A 22,970-nucleotide genomic window follows, 5' to 3' on the forward strand; every position below is an offset into this window, starting at 1 on the left:
ACTCACAGACTTGAAAACGCTTACAGAACTTGCGCACACAAATGCTCTGCTGGAACGGGGCATGGAGTTTATAACTTTTGGGAAGCTAATAATGCTCCCATTGTTAGGACTGATTTATTTTACTTTTTAAAACTGGCCTTCCTCCAAAAACTAGCAGATGTTATCAAAGCAAAACTTGCAGGGATGAGATGTATGTACATACTATTAAGCTATGCAACTTTTTCTTAATTACTTCTAAAAGACGGACATGATGCGTGTCACGTTATGAGTAATTACTTACCATGGCAGTAATACCAAGAGCACAAAAGCCAGCTGCTAAATAAGATCTGAGGTCTCTCTGACAGGCTAATTTCCTAGGAAATACAACGTTGGTTTTGTCTGCAATTGGGTTTCCATAAAATAAGCAATTAAAGAAATATGCCTAAAGAGATGATTTACTGCTCCCATTTTTTGTTGTGCTCAGAATAGAAGAGCGAGCAAGAATGCAGCTCTCTGTGTTCTTCCACGTGGATGCAGGCCCTGTGGGGAGTTCAGAGCTTCGATTTAGGGGTACCAGGTCCCAGAGAAAGTCCTTTTTCTGCATCAAGGTCTGCCTCAAATCCACAGAGGATCTCAGAGCTATTGAGTGGTGCTGCAGAGTCACTAAAATAGAGCTGGAATTGTGCTTCACACAGGTTCAACCACTGCTTGGGTATATGAGGGGAAGTCCCTCTCTCCTCATATACCCAAGTGTTACCCAGTTTTACATTTATAGAATACATTAAGGCATTGTTGTTTCTCCTGCTGCTAGGTGTTGAATCATTTTTCTATTGTTGCTTTTCCTGTTGTTCAAAAATAACATTCATTTCTGTAGATAGTCCGTTGCTGTTTTTGCTTCTCTGTACAATTTTGCCTCTACATTATTATCTTACAGAAGTGCTGGACACCTCCATCTCCACTTCATAAAATAAGCAATTACAGTAGCGTGCCTAGTTAGCTGATTTCCTGCTCATTTGTGTGTTGCTCAAAGCATGAAAAGTTAGCATCACGTGAGGACTTTGCATCTTTGCATGAAGCTCCTGTTCTACAAGAGGGCTGAGCATCTTCTTTTCTACTTCAAGAGCTCTGCATCTTCCAGAAATGGGCTCTTTGGTCCACTAAAAATAATTCAGTTGTCCTGCTTGGCTAGGTGGTGTGTGAGGTATGGGTAAATAAAGGGAAAGGTGGGCTTCGTTTGATACTTCATTGTAAAAGCTTGAGGGTTTAGCGGCTTTAAGTTTATATACATTCTTTCCAGACAGGCAAAATTAATTATCCTGTTGCTGCTTGAATGGGAAACCACAGATCTGATCCTGCCTCCTTAGAAACGATGCCATTATCTGGAGTGGGAGAAAGATTGTTATCAACAGCAGGTGCTGCAGCACAGGCAGATTTGCTGTGTGTAGTGAGGGTATGATGATAACCTTCATCCCCTTAGGTGACTCGGTGAGGGAATGGCCATGCCGTTGCCCTTGTCCCTGCTGCCCTGTGCTCAGCCTCTCATATTCTTGTTAACTCCTAGAAGCACATGTCCCAGCACCAACAGAACCCTGCCATTTTCCCCTCTTGCCTTTGAAATAATTTCTGAATAAAAAGCTGTAATGTAATTGCAGGTTAGAGAGTGGAGCCTAAAACTCCCCGAAAGTATATTCATTGAGATTTGTGGTTTTTTCCCCGCGAGGTCTGGAATCAGTAGTTTGATACTCTCCAGTCTTTTTGGACCCTCTGGTATTGTGGCTTAGTTGTAAGCTTAGCTTGATTTCCTCTGTGTTTGGAAGATTTGGCCACCTGTCTGTTGTCCAGTATTTAGGCTTCAAAAACTGATTTTACTATAAAGATGGGTTCTACCTTGATAATATAGTGTAGTCACGGCTCCTTGTCCTCCTTCCAACTTCAATTCATTCAATTTGCAAATTAAAATAAATGAGCCGAGTTGGGTTCCTGTTTGTTTGTTTGCTGCTGGCCTTAAAAACTCAAGGAGGGTTCTGAACATGAGGCTGTGTTCCTTGAAACTTGCGCATCCCCACGAACATGGAATGGAGGTGTTCCAGCTGGAGCTCCCTCAAGCCGAGCAGCGCTGCTGGCAGGACACGAGCTGCGGTTCCCCGCTGGAATCCACTCCCGCCTTGACCTGCCAGCGACTGGAGCTGTTAACTTTCCAGGCGGTTTGCAAAAGCCATCTTTTATCCCTTTGTTAAAGAAGCATGTGGCCTGAGATGGATCTGTGTGTGGGCAGGCCTTTATCCTGTGATTTCAAATGATGGAAAAGCTCTCCAAGGCACTGGATAGGCACCTACTGTTGTGCTTAAAATCCTGGCAGTAAGAGAGCCTCAGTTCTCCTGGGGCTGGCTGTGTATGGCTTTGCCTAATGAAAACTGGACCTGCACTGGGGTCACAGAGAGCGATAAGAAGTTCAACTCCAGATGAACAGATCCCAAAGCGCCCACACTGAATTCTGTGGTGGGAGAAGCAACAAATACGGAAGACTTCAGTGCTGCTTGAGAATATTATTGCAACATTTGAAAACAATTACTGTTCTTTGTATTACAGTGGTACTAAGCTTCTGGCTTCTTGAATGGGAAAGAGACTCCAAAATTGTCCATAGCCAAGGTAGATAACTGCAGATGCTGAGGAAAAGAAGGAATATGGATTTGCTCAAAGGCATAAGGGCAATTAGTAGAAGAACAGGATGATGAGTCTGAGGTTGTTGTTGCCTTACCAGGAACATGATTTAAAAGTAAATAAGTGTAACTTTGGTCGGACTCAAAACATAGTGGTGAGATTCTACAAGAAGTAAAACAAGGAAGGGCTACAAAAAATGTAGTTCTGCTTCTGAGTTGTCACAGTTCAGAGGCAGCAAGATTTGGAGGAGTTAGGTGCAACATTAGTGTGAGCTTTTTTTACGAGGTGTTATAGACATGATGACGTTACTTGTTTTCTGTATCTGTTGTGGGAAGAAATACCCACCGGCCCGAATGTCTCTGCATGGCCAAGTTTCTGAATTTGTATAACTTCAGTCTCATTGTGCCATTTATCTTTTGGGATCAGCTTTATGAGATTTATGTCAGGTTTTTCTATTTGGTTGCAAGGCTAGTTCACGGAATCTTCTCTCTTTTTAGTATGGTGGATGTGTGTATGATAAAAAGCTATGATTGCATCATCTTTAATAAAAGAGAAGATATATAGCTGAAAGAAATCAGATTAGTTGTAGAGAAAGAAATCAATCAGGTTGGCAAATTGCGTCTGTGGGACAAAGTGCAAAATGTTTGTTTCATACGGTATTTATTGAACAAATTTGTTGAGAAGATGGTTAAAAATGCTCTACAGGAAAAAAAAACAGGAACCATTTTGTTCAATTTAAATGACATTGATGTATTTTTTACATCATGAAATCTTGCAATATTACCAACAACAATCCCTGATAAAGTACTTTACACAATTGCCTCACAGGGCATTTTGAGATAAAAGTGTATATCGGAGATTGTAAATTGGCTGCATCCAATTTATATATAATGGAACCCACTACAGCCATCCTATGAAATTCAATAGATCGGGAATCACATTACACTTCTGTGAGTTTGGGGTAGTAGCAGCTTTAAAGAGTCTCCAAAACAAACAGGCAACTTTAAATCATATTTAATGAACCCTATGTGTTTTATACACATGTGATTAAAATGTTTTGTCTCTGTTTTTTGTTTTGCTGGGTGCTGCTGAAGGAAAATTGTGACTCTGGGTTTGTGAAACCAATCATCTGCTTGTTCTCAAGAGAAAATGCATTTTAATTGAACAGAGCAAACCGCATTTAAATGCTGAGCTGAAAATACAAAGAAAAAGAAAAAGCAGATCTGTACAGAGGATCCATTTCAATATTTTCCTAGCAATGTGAGCAAGAGCCCTAAATGAAAATGTTGAAAATGTGGCATAGGCAGATAAAGGTTCACGAAGTACCGTGGTGGGTTTTTTTCTTTTATCGATCTATGCTTGCAGCCTCTGAAAACAACACAAAGTAGACACAAACGTGAACGAATAGACGTTTCACCTTGAGGGCCTGGTTGTGCTGGTTTCCACCTATTTCCCAAAGGGAATAAAAATGCTCCGTCCTTCCCAGTAGGCAGGTGGCACCCTGTGGGATCTGCCTCTCATCCAGCCATAGCCAGACCCGCTGAGGGGCCTCTCCTTGGCCATTGCGTCTGCGTGGGCAAGGGGTCGTGCTCGCCATGCAGAGGAATGTACAAAACCCTTGGGCAAGTGTTTGAACAGCACAAGGGATTTGAGAACAGGTTGGTAACGTTCACGCCCCTAAGGCTGAAGGGTGTCCATTGCTTGGTGTTGTTTTGTTAAGAGACTCTTCAAAAAGAAACCCAGATCTTGTTCCTCTCCTCCCACTGATACTCAAGTACGTGCATTTATGCATGTGTATGGTATATACCTGATCACATCCTTGCTTAAAAAAACAGTTCTATGTGGCCTATTGGTGATAGGTAATAATTCTTATTAATTTTAAAAGAAAATGTTGTTCTTTAAATTGTCCTTTTGTACTGCATCATGTACAAAATACATCAGAGTCAAAATGGGCCCAAAGCAGGAACATTCAGATCAGGATTCAAAATGCCTTTACTCTGGCAGTATCCTGAACCAGAACAATCGTGCTGCAATCAGCGAAGCTCTGCCTGTGTAAAGCTGAGAACAAGGTCAAGTCCTGAGCCTCTGAAAAACGAGTCTCCAGCTGAGTCTTTGTATTTCCCAAAGATTTTGTTACACCAAATTGAAGCTAAAGCTAGGAAATGGACAGTACTTGCAAAATACAAGGTGACAGGGCCGGAGAATTAAAGCTAAACGTGAAAAAAACCCTATATGCTTCAACAAGTATGCGCCTGAATCCTGTGCTACAAAAGACATGAAGTGGAGGTCATGGTTTGGAGTTTAACTATGGAGTTAGACCCTGATGCACTGCATCAAACCAGCAGCTTGCATTGTAAAAAACGGGTCAAAATTTGCGGTGTCCTTACCAGCTGAATGGTAAGTATGTCTCTAAAGAGCGGACACCATCTCCGTCCCCAACAGCGGCATGATACCGTAGGGTATGTTTACATTGCAGTGGGATTAGTGCCGTCGGCTTTTGTCTGGAGTTCAGTAGCTGGAGTGTGCCTGCTAGCATGTTTTGCAAAAGAAAATCAATATTAAAAAAAAAAGAACAGGAGAAGGGGGGCTTCAGCGTGCTAGTGCAAGCAGTTCGACAGGAGTGGCAAAGGGCTGGAGAAGCATCGTAATTCTCTTCACTTTAAACGCAGTCCCCGGGAAGCAGAAATACCATTACCATTCGGCTGGGTGTGAGCCAGTCCGGCAAACGAACGGTGAATTTGCTGAAACGAATTCAGGGGCAGAGGGGGAAGGAGAGGGAGAAGGAGGTTCGAGCTGCAGTCGTTTTGGTGGTGGTGGTGGGGCTGCATGAGCAGCTCAGCCCCTCTCCTGTGACGGCACTGCCCGACACGGTGCTGCGGGAAGCGGAGCATCCTCGGTGCTGGGGAGCTGAGCCCGCGGGACTCCGTACCAGCACCCCAATGAGCTGCGAAGGAGGAGACGGAGAACTGCCAGGTGCCTCAATGCAGAGGCTGCCATTGCATTACGCTGTGCTTCCCCCTGCGAGACAGCTGGAACTAAACCAGAGCCTCCCATGCTGCCATTAAAAGTTTGGTTTTTTTTGAGGACATGTGCACTTAATGTCAGAATATTGAAACCATACCCACGTGAATAAAGTTACTAAGCCGGTGATTCATCGCTGTTTCAAATCTCTATCTAGCCACAGTAAATTTCTGCTCAGTAGTGACAGTCTGCGTTCACATGCACGCTATGATTTACAGTTCGGGGTTTTGTATCAACAACATCTGTTTAACAAAAGAAAAAAAAATTAAGCCAAGAACATTTATTTTCTAATCTCTATACCAGATGTTGTTTCGTTGTGCACAAGATCCAGGGATTATATCAGAAATAATTTAATTATTTTAAATGAATAATCTGAAGTGTTTTTCCTAAAGCATGTCCCGTAACCACTAACAGCATAAAAACATAGGAATGTGGAAAAATAAACTCACATTTGCACAAATCTATAATTATATCTATTTTAAGGGCACAAGTATTAAGCACCAAATCCTAGCTTCAGATGGAAGCATTGGGATTCTTGAAGATCTGCAGAGGAGAATATCAATTCTCAGGGTTATGACAGAGATAAGGTGGCAGAGAGCGATCGAAACAGCAGAAGAAATCAACGGTTGAGAAATGAACACATGCTGCGGGGAAGGCAAGACACGAGAAGCAAACGTGGCCTCAAGGAGAGCAGTGCTGGAGTGGGAGACAAGCTTGGACCCTGCAAGCACACAGAAGTCGTGCCGTGCTCTCATGAGTCTGTGGCCAGCTGCGGTCCTTACGCACCTGCACGCCCCTGGGTTCCCAGCCGGAGAGTAGCTGGAAGGCATGGTCTCAGTGGACCGGTGGCAAAGCTGCGTAGTTCGGTTTCTGTTTCCCACTGTCTAGGGTGGAGGTGCTCAGGGTTGAAGCAGGATCGCTTCCCTCAACGTGCTGGCTGCATCTCGCTGATGCAGCCCGGGACGCGGTTGGCCTTTTTCAGTGTAAGGGGATGCTGCTGACTCATGTACATAACATTTGCATATGGTTTTGCCCACAACAATAGTGCGAGATCACGTTCAAACTGATGGTCTCAACCGTAAAAAATTATTTTCACGATAATTTCCATCTCTTGGAGGTAAACGCCAAGTTCCTTGGGTGTGTTTGATGAGCAGAAATGTTGGGGTGTTTGCTCTTGGAAAAGCAGGGTCCTTTACAGAGTTTCAAGCTGAGTTTTGAAACTGCCACGTACAACATCAGAGAAAAATCTGTACAATTTGGGGTTTATTATCATTCCTCGCCATAATTTTTGCAGGGATATCACAAGTGGGAATGCTGATCCTGAAACACTGAGACATTTATAACTGACTGGCCTAGATATCGGTCTTGAAGAACTCACAATTATTCAGAATTACATTGATAGATTCTGTTGCAGCCCACGAAAACATTTAGCCAAGTTAAAATGAAAGTAAATGCATCAATGATGCTGCGAAAGCAGACGGTTCCAACCTTCTTTCAGGAGAAAACAGATTTCTGTATTTTCCCGAGAGCTGTGGAAGCTGTAGCATGTATCAACCCAGTATAGACCCAGCCAGACCTATTAGTTTTCTTGTTGTGTAAAGATTTATCTGCAATTGCCAAGGTTTATTTTTATTTTCCTTGAATTACTGTTGTGGATGCATATAGATGCATAACAATTCCTAATTTCCCTCCCTATGTGCTTGTACAGTGCAGATTGCTTATCAAAGACAGTCTTAACATTAAAGTGTCAAACAGGATTTGCAGAAAGCTATTTGGGTTTGTAGTTTAGGACGAACGTTTATCAAATTGTGGATTAGCTGAATCATGCACTGAACCAAATTATTATTGTCTGTGATTAAATCACAAAGTGGTTATTGCTCTGTGTCATCTAAAGCACAAGATACTTTAAATCTTCAAAATCTTTTTTTAAGGTGGCTATAGGAGCTACACGACTACAGACTTTTAGGACCAGACTCTGGCCCTAGGCAGAAAAATAATAGCTTTCAAAAGGTCGTTTGGACTGATCACTTTCCACTTATACAGGGAACAGATCTGGGAAGGGAATAGACGGACTTATTTACGTTTCAGACATACAGAATAATTTCTCAGTAAATAGATCTCTTTGTACCCGGGGCTAAAGTATTTATTCAAGGTGCTGGCTCGAAAAGGAGGAGTGAACGGCCTGTTCGTTCTCATGCCTGAAAGGACACGAGCTGCCCGCCTCGGAGCAGCAACACCGACAGTTTGTTTGCCTTCCTGCCGAGGCGGCTCTCCCCAACGCCGGCACAGCAGGGCTTTACCACTCCGATGGGCACTCGAGAGGCCGCAGCCTCCCTAAAGCCATGGGAGGCTCTTGCCACGCCGGTGGCTGTTCGTTGCGTGGCCATGAGTGCGTGTCGCGGGGTGGGGTGCGGCAACGCGCCCAGCGCAGCACACCGCGGTGCTGGTAGCAAACCTTCACGGCCATGTCTGTGCTCCTCTTCTGCGCCCTTCAGCACCTGTCTGGCGGAGGAGCTCGGAAGGCTTGAGGCATGCTCGTTTTCTCAGCCTTGCTATTAGGGAACAAATCACCCTCCCCAGGGCTGTGTCACTCGCCCCGCCGAGTCACGAAGAGCCAGCGACCTGTGCCGGACGGGGGGAACGATGCGCTGGGGAGATCACAACCCGGGAGGAGTCATGAGCAATCATCACCACTTTTCTTTCTGGATAGACAGGAGGGAAGTCCTGAGACGGTTTGTTTTCGTGTTGCGACAAGGGGTCACAGGGTAGAAGGGGCTGCGAGTCACCACGTTAAGAGTCTGCTGGAGAAATGAGAGCCTGGTACAGCTGGCGGTGCCGCGGCATCAGGCTGCCTTTGCTCCTCTACTTCGTCCCCCTCATCCTACTCTTTGACCTATTTTCTCTCATTGTTATCTAGTAATCTATTTTTTAAAGGCTCAGCCCAGTCTTTCCTGCTGGTCGCGGCTGATCCATCTCGCTGCTAGCCTGTGAAACCAGCACCTCCTAAAGACACGTCCCTCTGCCAATTACTCCGGAGGCATGGATTCAGCTCAGCGTGAGAGCTTGATTGAAGCCAGTTGGCTGTGCCAACGGGACAGGGATGGCTTGAGAGAGACTTTTTACAAACTATAGAAGCAGTAGACAAATTTATTCGATCTTGTCTCCATCCGTGCGCAACCGAAGCTAGCAAAGTCAGAAAAATGGCCATGTTTTACTGAGGGGAGGACTTAGCCTGTAGCTCTGCCCTCCCCCTGGAGAGCCCACAGAAGGCGAGGAGAAAGTCGCGTAGAAAACTCCAGGAGGCAAACACAGACTTTTGCTCTGAACGTGCCTCTCCGAACAGAAGAGCTTGAGGTTTCTCAGAAAACGCCAGCAGCAAAGGCTCTCAGCCCTGTGGTTTCCCAGGTGCGTGCCCGCGCCGTCGGCACCTGGCGGCTGCGTGCACCCAGAGTACCTCGCAGAGGTGTTCGCCCCAGCTGAGCTGTCATTCCCACTGGAGCCTTGCCAGCCGGAGGGGGGAAGGACGGCGGGAGCGAGCGTGCTGGATCGCCACATGAAATGTCTGCTCTGCTCGTGTGCAGTCTCTTTGGCCCGCAGCCTTTTGGCAAGCCCCACCTGCCTTTTGCCTTTTTTTTTTTTTTTCCCCTCCCCCCAGCTGAACTGACGGAGAGGAGGCTGCGGCTCCTTTCTGTCCGTGCAGCCTTCCTGTCTGGCTTACTCTCTGCCCTGAACACAGATGTATACTTAAATACGAGCTCATGTTATGTTTGTGGAAGGAATGTGGAGCGAGAAGATGCTGCGATCCGTAGGTGGGCTGCTGCAGTTGGGCCGCGAATAGCTGCTGTCATGTGCAAAAATGAACTAACAGTAACAATACACTGCGTTCAGCCCTGGTTGTTTAGAAAGAAGATTTCAGTACATTTTAACAATTACTTCTGTGTCCAGGCAGCTACTTCGTTTTAAAACGTCCCGTCCACATACCTCACCCTCTGCGAGCTCATTTATGCTCGAGCTGTGTCACCTCGCGCCAACCCCGTGGCTGCTGATTGAGTCCTGTGACAGCTGTTTGCAGAGGTTTGCCCTGCTCCCTGCCAGCAGCCTACCTCCCTCATCCAAACTGCTGCTCGGTTCCAGGCTGGCTTCAAAATGTCTGGGAGAGCTCTATCCTGGGCAAAATGGTTGGATTTCTGAGAGTATTAGCTCAGGCGTGACGAGTAGCTCCCTGCGAAATCCCATCCCTGCACCAGTTAGGAAGGCCAAGCAGGAGCACACCTGCAGCGTAGGGGAGGCGTGTTACAGCTCTAACGTGTTAGTTGGTCAAGGTGAACCCTGGACCGAGCCCATAGACGTTTAAGTTCCAGAACAAACGTTTGGGGTTGTACAAACATGTTAACTACCTCCAGGTAATTGGCAAGCAATTAGCCTGAAGTAAAAATAGCTTTCCCATAGCTGAGGAGTCGCAGAGTGCCTGTCCCTCTATGAATGCTTACAGATCACTACAATTTTCAGCAGAAGAAACTTGTCCAGTTTACCTTCTGGATCCTGGCAGGTTTGCGGTCAAAAGTTTTTTGTCCCCAGCAGCAACTGCTGTTTGTTTGTGGTACAGACTCAGCAAATAGGGCTGTGCGCCAGAGCTAATTTTCATGCTGCCCTTTAATAAAGTTCTGCAGTTCATAATGCGATGGAGAAAGAAGATAATATTGGCTGGCAAAAGCGTGCAGTTCAGCCAAGGAATATACCTACTGCGTGCACTATAGTGGAACTATCGGTGAAAGCTAGTTAAGTATTTTTAACCTAAAGGCAGGTTGGCAGGCTAGAATGTGTTTCCTACCGACCTACAGAATTTTGAATCTCTCTGATACTGAATGACAAAGATACACAGCTGGACTGGATATCATTAGACGTGTATGCAGTTGAGAACCAACAAGCAAAGTCCTGCCTGCACCCAATGCAGCACTTGGGACTGCCAAATGAGAGACGTGTGGTCAGCTGTTTGACCTGTTGCCTCTCTGCTGCCAGGAAAGGCTATAGAAGTCAGTAGCACCTTTTCATGAGATCTCCGGCCCGTGCAAACCCATCAGCTTCTCATAGAACTTGGCTCAAGTCCTGGCTTGATCCTCCGCAATGTTTTGGCAAAAACCGCCCAGATCTTCTTGGTTTGTAGCTAAACCACGACTGGGTTTCTTTCTTGGGAGAGATTATCACAGTGTTGCTGAAAAGGCAAAGCTGGGCACACGTGACTATCATTGAGCATCCGTGATTCTGGAGCTCGTGGTGGCTGAGATGAGCTGGCATGTGGTCCAAAGTGGTTCCAGCCGAAGACCTACCGTCAACACCACACATTGTATGGCAACAGGTGAGGTGCTGCATGCTCTGTCCCTGTCTTCACCTGATCCTGGTCATCCCTCTTCCCAGAAAGTATAATGTTGCGCCGAGGAGGAGGGAAGAGGGTAACACTGGGAGCCTCGAGAGAGGCAAGCCCACTGAGCTGGGACATCTGACATCCACACAGGTTTGTGTGGCGTTCCTCTGGACACTACAGTGCGGTGGAGGGTCAGTCCACAAAAATCTTCCCAAGGCAGTCGGCGGTCTCTGCCTTGCGTCCTGGAGGAGCGAGGGAGTGGCGGATGGAAAACAAAACTAGCAAAGTGCATTTCACAATCCTGGCAGCAGCACTCAGCAAACACAAGAACCGCAATGATGGAGGCTCAGGTTGCTCTCTCTGGCTTTAGAGACTTTGGCGTTACGGTGAGCCTTGCCAGAAAGGGCTCCTGGCCCCTCAGCTGGCTTCTATGGCCACGCAGCCTTGCGTTTGGTATCTTCAGGTGCTTCAAGCAAGAGAAGCTTTAATGGGTGCAGATAACAGAGCCTTCCAGGAAACGTTCAGATACAAGCACAGCTCTGTTCGCTGTAGCTATTTTGAATTAACTTTCTGTGCCTGTAGTGTCAGACAAATTTGCTGGCAAAGGTTTTGCGAAAAAAAGGCATTGATCCAGACAGGCACCGTGCACAAACTAAGCTTAGTGTAAATGAGTACACCTGTGCTTAGCGCTGGGCACGTGATGAACGCTCTGCTAGATCCTAGCCAAAATAAATTTAAAATAAGTATCAGAGCGTACTCGTGGAAAATGAATGCTGGTCTTGTAAGCAGAAATGCACGCAGCAGAAATAGGAGTCTACCGCTGCGTGTGTCCGCCGGGGATATCCAGCAGGGAGGGTCACGTGCGCTCCTTTCGAGCTCACCAGCAGAGCTGGTGAAAACAGGTTTTGATTTGAATGAGTTATGACCCATTGAAAATGGCATCATGCGTAACCACAGTAAATTGTCATAATGAGATCACGAGGCTCAAAAAGTGGGCAGCGAGGAAAGAGGCCCCGTTCCACCAGCGCACACGCCTGACTGAGCCCTGGGCCGCAGAATGCAACGGAGGGGCACGGTCTCATTCCCTGAACATCTCGTCGGTTTAGTGACAGCACCAGAGGTTGCACAGCCAGATGAAAACTCGTTAGAAGTTTTGAGTTAAAAAGAAGTAAACGAGCCAAAATTCTTACAGCTTTGCATTTAGTTTTATCCAGGGTAACAGAGAGGACTGGGCTAAAGCAAATAGTGGGAAAAAATGAATACCATAAGTGCTTCCATGCTTACTGAGGGTTAGCTTGGTTGTTTCTAAACCACGTTGCTGTAGGAGGGGAGAGTCTGATGATCAGGGCAGAAAGATCTGTCTCTGGAAGCACAATAACTCTGTATTCCCTTGGCGTGTCCCAGGGCTCACAGCTCTGCCAGGCCAGCCCACGCGGACCCTGCTCACATACGGCTGCCCTGGGCTGCCCGGCTGTAAATACTGCAGAATCATCGCTGGCTTTTTTGTTTTCATGGTGAAGCAAAGTGCAAGACTACAGTAAGTTTGGTGCACTTAAAACTTTACCAAATACCAAGCCCAGACAACGTAAGTAGCACAGCTCTTGCCTGCCAGGAGTCTTGTAGGTGGGCTTCTGGAAAGAACTCCTTTTCTTTCCTCCTTTTCTTTCCTCCTTTTCTTTCCTCCTTTTCTTTCCTCCTTTTCTTTTCAATATAATACTATTTGTGTGGGGCCATTCACAGTGCAGGAGACTGGAAGAAGCACACTTCAACTCATTCTGTTTCCCTTCTAAAGTTATCAAGCGCACGTGTTCGTAGAGGCCCGTTGCAAAACACCATGCATATGATCTAACCACATCCTCCCACTCCCCCCGGGCAGAGGGCAGAGGTGCGTTGATGTAACGCATCACCAGCTACAGGATCTGTTTCCTTTGCCTCAAGCCTTCAGGCAAACAGGGTTTCTTGCCACATGGTTGTCACTCCTCGTAGGCTTGCACCCTTCAGTCCTCTCCATCTGTTACGCTTTGCACACAAATATCTGTGCCCTCAAGCCATGGAGACAATTCAGGCTCATGCTGATACACAGCACCTTCCCAACTCCTTATCATCTATTTACAGTGTTTTTATTCTGGTTGAATTCATAGCCTGAGTCTGTGAACAGAGAAACACCCAATTCGGTGCTGTCCCGTGTAGTGCTTCGTCTTTAGCAGGTTGGCCTTTGGCCGTGGGGTTGTGCTTGCATCTACCTAAGGTATACAGTCCAAACAGCACACTGATGCGTTAGCCATTCCCAGGACCTCGTATCTTCTGTTGTGGGCTGCTGAATCCAAGGTCTCTCTGCTCTCACAGTCAGCACGCTCCAGGCCAGTCTGGAGGGGACTCTGGCTGGTCTTGTTTTCCTGATGTTGGCTCGCTGACATTGCCGCAAGGACAGCTGAAATAGATGGAGACCAGCCAAGCTGAAGAGACAGTGGGGAAATGTGTCCCTGCATACACTTAAGAGCAAAGCACAGGGAGTACTTGGGCTTTCCTGGTGCTGCTGTACCGGAGAAGTCTCCCCAGTGCTGAACCAGCGGGCGTTTCTGTGTGCTGGAGCCATGAATGAATTTGCCCAACACTGCCCATGCTGCAATATGGGTGCAGCTGTGGGCAACCAAGATTTTCCAGTTGATTCCTTCTTTGTAGCTAAGGAGAACCAAGAATAAAAATGCTTGTGTGTAATATTTTCTGAATTTTCTGCTTCTTAAGCTCACTTGCTGTGTGTCATCCACTGAGTAGAAGTCCTTCTGAGTTTTCATTCTCTGGTCTCAGCTTAGTAGCACTGCATAAACCCTTTACTAACGTTACTAATTTTTCTAATATCCATGTAGGAGAAGAATTTGGACTGGTTCCCTCGCATGAGAGCCATGTCCCTGGTTAGCAATGAAGGCGACAGTGAACAAAACGAAATCAGGAACCTGCAAGAGAGGCTGGAGTCAACCATGAGCCTTGTAAAACAGCTTTCCAGTCAGCTCGCTGAGCTCAAGGAACAGGTAAGTGCCCCGCAGTGGGTAGCAATGTGAGCGCGTGTGGGTGAACGTGCTGGCTTTCATCAGCTCACAGTCAGGACAGTGTTAACAAAAGAGACTTTTGTCTCAGAAAGGTTTTATCTTTCCCTCCAGTAAGCTTTCCGAGTAGATACACTGATACAGGTTTGGAATGAAATTGTACTCCATTAGCAACAGCAGAGAACAGGTAAGGAGAAAAGCCGAGGGGGAATTAGTTACGAAATCCCCCCAGTGAGTGTGCGAGGACAGAGGGGAAACTGCAGAAGCGATCATAGATTTTGCATATGCAGGTACTGCATAACCCAGCATTAAAAAAGGTGTAACATCCAAAATAGCTGCATACTGGTGGGAATCAGCAGAAAAGCTTTCTGAATCCAACACTTAGATTCTTTTTCCCTCACTACGAATATCAACAGTGCTGTTGCAAAAACAATTTGCCGAGCCTGTTGCTTTGCTTGTGTCACCCTGGTCTTTGTACCCCTCCCACGGCTCCCCCTTCTCTCCCGTATGGAGCACAAGCCCTACTTAAAACCCTAGTCCTGCCTAAACCATCTTGCGTGTTTTCTCTCACTTCAGGATCAAAAGGCCAACTCCTTTTTCACTAAAGCTACTGGTCACCTCTGGTTTGCTCATTACAGTTTCAGAAAAGCATCTTTGTGTTTTCTTTATGGGAAGCGCTTCAGTGGCATCAACAGTTATCTAATTATCCCCCTTCAAATCCCTCCATAAAACTCTTTTTTCCTGTGAAACAAAGGTTTAGACTGGATGCACTGAGACCATTGCTTATTGTGCTTACCCGTACCGTCCTGGTGGGGTTTTTTTCATGACTCTCTGGCTGAATCTGTTCTCTCCTGGCTTAAATCTAAACTCTGTGTGGCTGGGACCATCTTTTAAGTCCATGATTGTACAGCACCAAGTGCAAATGCTGACCCTCTGCAGGGCTACGCAATGTGATAGCAGCACAAATAATACACAGTAAGACCTGCCGCTGGATAAGAATAATGTACAAATGAGAATAAAATGTCCATACTTTGCAGGAAACAGATCTCCCACTTCAAAGGCGTCTCTTACTTGTAATTTTCAATGCTGAAGGAAAGAATTCCACTCCCTGTTGTTTTGCTTATATGTATCTTGCTCTGTGACTGCTAAATAATACTAAAAAAAAAAAAAAAAAAAAAGGGAAAAAAATTTCAACTCGTCTCTCTCTGCCTTTCCACCTTAGATGACAGAACAAAGGAAGAATAAGCAGAGGCTGGGCTTTCTGGGATCAAACACACCCCATGTGAATCATCACATGCCACCACCCTGATACCACGGGGAGAAGCCGTGACTAGCCTTTCATCAGTATTCCTGCTTTATCATAGAATGAAAAACTGAGATTGAGAGGAGTGAACAGTGCCTATTGTTACGAAGTTAAAAACAACCAAGTGCCAAGATGTTAAGTGGTTTAGCTCTGGGAACAATCTGTAGCTGTTTTTCATGGCTGAAAGGGACCACAACCTACAACTGGAGAGATACAAGGGAGCTCGTTTGTGTTCGTTCGCGGGGCCCGACTCAGCTGCGTTTGCGCTCTGCGACTCGATGGCTTCGGCGGCAGCTGCCGTGCGCGACGGAGGTCGGGGCAGCGGCTGGCCGCGTCCTTGGAGCTGCCTTCAGGCTTCTCCCTAAAGGGCTGGGATAACCGAGATGAGCAGAAGAAGGGAGAAACGTTTGTGGACGCAAATACGACAGCCTGGTTCAGAATCAATAGAAGTCGTTTCTGGCTTATTTGCCAAATAGCAATGTTAGTCATATTTGCTTGGCATTTACTATTTTTTAATTACCATAAATATGTCAGTTGGGTAAGCAATAATGTTGCTTCAAGTAACTTCTATTAGGAGGGAAAGGGGAAAAACCTCAAAAGACTGGGGGGTGGGAAGAAGAAAAAAATAGAAAAAGAGTTGCAAAGAGAAACATTAACGCTTTTGAATTTTAGCTGTCACCATGCAATTTCTTATTTATAACATGGAGCACAATGGATCTGCAGCTGTGGGAATGTTATGCACATAACACTGACAACATAACTGGAAGTGATTTCTTTCTCCTGGCTTCAGATGTTCTCGATTAATGTGGCCGTGAGATTTCACATACTGAGAAGTTAAACTGTGTTTTAAATTCAAGTTCCAATGGAGGATTCAGGAAAAAAAAAAAATTATACCTGTAGTTCGAAGCGTGTATGGGATTTTATTTTTTTTAAAAAGCTTAGAAATGTCTTTCTGTACGGAACTGTAATGGCCTCATTACCTTCCATAAACTCATCTTCAGCGAGAGTTGACTTGAGTAAATAAGCACCATATTCTGCCAGCTTTCTTGGACTTGATGATCTTAAAGGTCTTTTCCAACCTGAACGGTTCTATGATTCTGTAAAGATCATGGTCTATGGCTTTGTCTGCCCTTCCTGCCTCCAGGGGCTTGCAGGGCTGGCCTGGCTGCTGGGGGATGGAGGGCAATGCCGGAGTCGCTCCTTCCATCTCTAGGCTCTACGAAAGGTGGCAGCCGGGTCAGCAGGTTTCTGCTGTGTCCTATATTTCTTGGGATGGCTTAGAAAGAAAAGTTACAGGGTTTCCACAGAGCCCAAGAGGGCTCTTCTCACTTTTAGAAGAAGATTTTTGGGGCACAAATAGGAGTTGTGATCCCAGTTCACTTTGATTTTCGGTGGGTTTTGGGTACCTAATTGTCCTCGGTGCATCTGAAAATGCACCTCCGTTACTTTTAAATCAAAATACTTTTTAAATCAAAATATTTTTGCAATGATTTTGCCTCTGTAACATTTCCATTTTGTTATAAAAGCCATTTTGATCAAAGGTGAAAATATTGTTGGTTCCACTATTTCTAGCTTCTCCCTGAAGAAATGCTGTCATCTTATTTAAGGCACAATCCAAACCAACAGACCTAGAGTAAAGCGAAGGAAGGGACATTTCCCTATCTTCGTCTCAAATTCCAACCTGTTCTTAGGAGCTGCCTCTTTTTTGTGGCAGTGAGGTGGCTGAGATAAAAATAATACACTTTAGGGTCTGATTCTTCTACCATTAAAACATTTCCTGTTGGCTTCAGTCGTGTCCTTCCAAAATCCTATGTGGAAAGCAAGGATTTGTGTATTTTATGGAAAGAAAATCTCTTTCTGTGGACTTTCCTTTAGTCCGTAGAGCATCCTGATTGTGAGAAGGGATGGCCATTTCCAAGTTTAGGGTCTATTTCTCCTGTAAGAAATTCTCCCGAATCCAGCCAGCCCTCTGCCTCCATGTGCTAAGGTGAAGAGCGAGCGGTGGTTGTCGGAAGTGGCACAAGGCCAATGAAAGTGAGTGGTGGGAGACTGAATTTTCTACAACTCCTCTGCGGGTGTCGTGCTCGCAGCCTCACTGCAGCCAGGCGTCAGTTGCTTCCCAGGCAGAGGGAGCGCGGGGCGGACAACGGGAGCTGGGTTGGGCTGGTCGGTGCTGCGTGTTTGCTTCCGAGGCTGGAGTAAGCCTTTCCACAGAGCGGAGCAGATGCGGCTGTGGCATGGGGAGATGATGGTAGAAAAGCTGCTAGGTCAAAGCAGGATACAGAAAACCAGTTGTCTTCAATGAATGACCGAGATATTTTAGGAATAAAACTTGGAGTGTGCTTTTCCTTCGTGCTTACTGCGTACGAGGTCTCGCTGCTACTGCTCCAGCATCACTGTGATGGTGAAAACCCCTTGCCTGCCAGCGAGGATGGGCTTCGTGTCCAGCACCGAGAGAACTGCAGTGAATTGGTTCTGGGAGTTCGCATCAGCCACGCGCCGTGCAGTAACCAGCCACTGGTGTAAGATGAAGCCAGATTCGCCTCTGACTAGACCCATTGTACGTCACAAAGCCAAAGGAGATGCACGCAAACATGAAGTCAGCAGTAAGTTGGTGGAGAATCAGACCCTGCAGCTGTATTAATTCAAATTAGTTTATGCAGTTCATCAGGTCTAGTCACAGGTTCTGTTTCAACAGCAACTTCCTCTTCCTCGTACATGTGGTTATTAGAGGCATAAAGCACAGTTTAACAATAAAATAAACGATCGTTATTTATTGGGGAGTGGGCGGTTGGCTAATACTGGAAGTGGTTGGCACTTTTCTTCTTTACGCTTGGAAAATGCAGCTGAACTGCTGCACATCAAGGGAGGTTTTTGCTGATGGAGCTGGAAAAACTTGAGACTTGATGTGTTGGTGGCCTGAGCTCAGGCCTGCGGTTGCACGCTGCTGGTGCTCTCTCTGTCTCACACTCCAAATGACGTCCCCAAGGCTCAAGAGCCCAAATACCGCTCTTCGGAAGGGAGAGCTACATCATCAAAAATGAAGTGCTAACAGGGGCCGATCAGCCTTTGCCACGGTGCCTTTCTGCTGTTGATAGCTTTTGAGAGAGACCTCTGTAATCAATGACAGTAGGTGATGCTACTTGCACAGATTGTAAATATATTTCACTGAGCGTTTTGACATTTTTGCTGATTCTGTCAAAACTCAGGCCCTGCCCTGCTCTCGTCCGCGTGAGACGCTCACATGTGGTAACATAAACAGGAGACTTCTTACGTGAATAATAGTTGCAGGGCCAGAGCCCAAGCCTTAAAGATTGTGAAATATCCCCATCAATGAGTTTATAACAAAAATCATTGTTTTATACATATATTTATATGTATATCTTTGTTTAATGCATCTGGGGTATCCTTTTCTTAGGCAAGCATCATTTACCTTATCTATTTATATGAAATAATTGCAAAGAAGTTAAAACATCTAAGAGGGATGTTTTTAAAAACATCTTTTAATGCCTTAGAGGGATTTATAATTATAAGCTCCTTGACGGTTAAAATCCACTTAAGTAAATATGTCCATTGCTGCTGAATATAACTTTTAATAAAGTATGTCATTTTATATACGTCTGTCTCACTTATTCTTGGTGCTGAGGTGTGGAGAAATGCGTATTGCTGAGTTGAGGACTGCGGGGAAACCCAGGCTGGTTGTCTTGCGTCCGTTTCTTCTAAGCGATAAAGCAGGGACAGCCCTCGTTGATGGTGGGCAGATGCGGGGATCACCAATGGAGAGGAACAGGCTGGAGCCCAACAGCCTCCGGCTTTAACGCCGGTGCCAGAGGCACGTTAGCTCGGCACCAGGGAAAGCTCTCGCTGCCTCCTCGGCTCTGACGTGAGGAGTCAACACGTATTGCAGTCAGCAGGAGCGAGGTGACAGGACATCAAGTCCCTCAGGGCCGTCAGCCGGTCGTGCTTGCGAGCAGCCTCATCATGTGCGCGCCTGCGTAGGGGATCAGCAACTGGCCTTCCAGGGCAGAACTCCTGGTGGTGCTGAGGAGCCTCTTGCTGCCCATCACCAGTTCCCAGTGCCAGCCCAAGACTTTGATTTTGGAAATCCAGCCCTCCAGTGATACAAATACAGAGACTAAAGGCTTGATGTGACTTCTCTCCCTAAGGTATGGACTTTTGCATGTGTGAGGTTTCTGATGCGCTTTTTTTTTCCCCCTTTTTTTTTTTTTGGTGTTTTCAGAGTAGCTCCTTCAAGTAGCATGTTGAGAGAGAGAGCGAGGATTTTCCCCTCTCTTCTAGGTAAAAGGATTGACAGAGACAAACAGCCCAAAACCACTGTCTCTCTCAACTGAGACAATTCAGGCTGAGGAAATCTGTGGTCTTGTCAAAAAAGGAAGCATCCTACAAACCTATGACAGGAGAACTATGACATACAAGTGTTTTTTTTTTCTTTCCAGCTGTGTTTATTACAGAAACTCAGTATTTATGAGGAAAAGAAAGAAGCTTCTTCTTAGTGAGAAAAAGCCTGCTAATTAATTAATAAGAAAAATCCTATTAAATAGAGCATGCTGTTGCTTCTGTGCACTTGTTATACCAACCTGCTGAGGTTTTAAGTAGAATTAACTTTCTTTTCTGTTCTCTGGTATGACTCTAAGGTTAATCAGAAAGGAGCTTGTTTGCTACTAGGTTTCTTAGATGGTTCTGCAAAAAGGATGTCCTAAGAGAAAATAGGGTTTCATACCATAAACTTTCAACCTAAGATTACAATCATATTTAAAAACAAAGAGCCCCCAAACCTAAGCCCAAATGGGAGCAGTTTCACGTGCAGAACTGAGAACCTACTGCCGAAGCTTCTCTTTTTTAAAATGTTTTCCCCAAAGGTACTTTTTAATTCAAAAGGTATTTCAGGGAGCAAACATGTCCCTCGGCATCAGCCGCACAGACGTCAGCGGGCTCACGCCAGTGTGGCCTACGAGCAAATTCGGCTCCTCCGTTTCCACCGTCGCTGCTGCTGTGACAAAAGCATCTGCAGAGAGGGATGTTTTCTTTGGAAAGAGCGTGCTTGTGTTCTGGGGAGGGCTGCCAAGTTTATTTTTAAGTGGAAAACACTGAGATTTAAGGCTTCTAACCTCTCTACTATCCCGGGATGCCCGCAGGAGCGACCAGCAGCACAACTCCTGTTTGCAGGCGTCTGTACTGAATGTCCCGTATTTGCAAAAAATCATCCCAAACGACTCAAAAGAAACTCAAGCTCCAGGGATTTTAAATGTGGAGTAGTGTACTGCTATCACTGGTTCACACTTGCCCGCTCTATTTATATGCTGTACTTTTTTAGTCCGAAGCAGGAAGCTGCAAGGCACAAGACAAACAGCCTTTATAACTTTGCTATTTCAACGTGTTTATCTTGCTGCAAACAGTCAACAGTTGCCCTTTTTTTTTTGGAAGTAGGTTTCATACTCCATAACTCCCATCTCTTGCCGTGTCTGCACCTTCATCTGCCGCCACTCAGGTAAGGTGAGAGCTGGGCACATCCAGGACCGCGGGACGTCACCTGAGAAGCCAAACCCATAAGCTGAATCCGTAGGAGCATGATCAAACTGGCAGTGTCTTGTCGTTATGACTTTAATAGCTCTGTTTAAATGTCGTAGATCATGTTGTGAACTAACACATTCAGTATCCGACTTGGTACAAGCAGGAGTTTTTATGACAGCCCCTCTTGTGGTAAATTTTTTGCAAAATTTTCAACCCCGTGGCTGGAGTTAGAAGCCATCTATAGCCTATTAAACAAACTGCGGAGATGGCAAAGTTGATAGGAAGAGACGAACGGCTCCTGTTCCAAATTTTAACCTAATCCTCTGGAAGCAAACTGTGCCCCAGCGGTGGGAGCCAGCTGAGATCCACTGCCTGCGCCAGGCTGAGCCCTGGCGCCACGGCAGCTCGCAGGGGACGAGGGCCGACCGTGCCGTTGCCTCGGGAAGTGAGAAGCAGGGCCAGGGAGCAGCCACACGGCCTTGGCCGAGGCAGCGCTCACACCCACGTGCGAGGCTGTGGGGTCAACCAAGGCATTGCTTTACATGGGTCCTGTCACCCCCCCCATTCAAAACCCTGCAATTTCATCCCGATGGCAAGAGCGGTGTGGGGATCCAGTTACAGCCCAAAGGCTCCAAATCCCTCTATGAAATACTCCCTTCTGGCCCCCGAAGTCTATAACGTGCTCTACAGGCTTTGTTCCCAACAGCACCGAGTTGCCACGTAAACCCTGGACTCTGGCACGCAGTCATCGTTTTGTGCAACGGCCTTCAACTGTGACATGTCAACCTGAGTTTCACAATCCTCTCCGAGGAGCATTTGCTCTCTTACTGAAGATATAAGGGTATATTTGGTTGCTCTTTCTTCCCGGCCAGGCCAGCGTGAAACACCCGGGAACTGCGTTAACTCGGGCACTGTTGCAGAGACCCGCAGTCGTGTTCAGCAGAGACAGCTTTGCAAGAGGGTTAAAAAAACCAAACAATTGCAGTTTTGAGTTGATGTTGGATGATGGCAGTTGGCTCAGAGTTTGGTTGGTTTGGTTTTTTCAGGTCAGCTTTTGCTGGCTTTGAGGTTGGTTCAGGCCCATTAGTAGCCTACCAGGAAGCTGTAACGATGGCTTTATCTGGCATGAAAGTTTTCGCCCTGATTTGATAAAGACAGCAGAATTCTTGGTGCCTCCAAAAAGCCCTCCAAACCCTTCATCTTTCTGTTTTAAGAGCTGAGGGTGCATGTGTTATGTATGAGCGTGTGTGGTTTGCGCATAGGCAACTCAATCTGAGGGTATTTGGGAACACTGGCATGCAGAAATAAGGATGGGATTGGCTGCAGACCTAAACAAGCAGAGCAGCTGGTGTTGTGAGCGTAGCCATCCCCTGGGAATTGCAGATTTTTCTGCCTGTGGCAGGACTTTGCTGCTGAAGGAGAAGAGGAGTCGAGAGAGGAGAGTTCAGTCCCTGGAGCTGCCGTGCTCTTCCCATGCAAGCGTAAACATCTGCCCGGCTCCCTGGTTGCTCAGCTGGGACGTGGGAAGATGCTAGCGGGGGGTATCATGCACCTAGCTAAAGACTGCAAGCGTTGTAAATGCGATGTGTTACAGATACGATTTATCATGCAGAAAAAGAAAGGGAAGGAAGGAAAGTTCAAGGGAAGGTCTCAAGGGTATAGGAAGTTGTTGTCAGAAATGGTGATTTTACTGGTGGGATTTACTAAAAGTTTACTTTTGAGCTATGATGAAGAGTTAGTGTTAGCAGAAGTTGACTGTCTATATCTTTGTTAGTCTTGGGTGTCTTTTCAGAAGAGAGGACTTAGCCAGAAGCTACGGGTCCAGTAAAAAGCCTGTTGCTCAGGGTCCTCGCTCTATGAAATTTGTTTTTTTGAAAGTTTGTCCACAGCACCTTGCTTGGGATGAGTGCTCTTTTACATGGTTAGCACAAATCTAAATAAATACAGAAATATAAATGGAGCTGGAAATTTACTGAGTACAAGCTGTCTTGCAAAATTGCCTGTGTTTCCTGGCTCTGGATGGGATGGAAATACCACAAGACTAGCTTCTCTCATAGTAACGTAATAC

The 22,970-nt window shown here is 46.1% G+C and overlaps 1 protein-coding gene across 1 annotated transcript in view; it reads left to right on the forward strand.

Annotated features, from left to right (window-relative positions):
• ITPR2 (inositol 1,4,5-trisphosphate receptor type 2) overlaps positions 1 to 15,779 on the forward strand; it is a 261,956-nt gene extending 246,177 nt beyond the window's left edge. Inside the window, exons 56-57 of the mRNA XM_086611258.1 lie at positions 13,891 to 14,052; positions 15,290 to 15,779. Of these exons, the coding sequence (XP_086467384.1) occupies positions 13,891 to 14,052; positions 15,290 to 15,376 (249 nt within the window). The 3' untranslated portion in view covers positions 15,377 to 15,779. The remainder of the gene's footprint in view (positions 1 to 13,890; positions 14,053 to 15,289) is intronic.
• The last annotated feature ends 7,191 nt before the right edge of the window (positions 15,780 to 22,970 follow it).

The sequence above is a fragment of the Tauraco erythrolophus genome, chromosome 4, assembly GCF_009769465.1.
Source record: "Tauraco erythrolophus isolate bTauEry1 chromosome 4, bTauEry1.pri, whole genome shotgun sequence".
NCBI lineage: Eukaryota > Metazoa > Chordata > Aves > Musophagiformes > Musophagidae > Tauraco > Tauraco erythrolophus.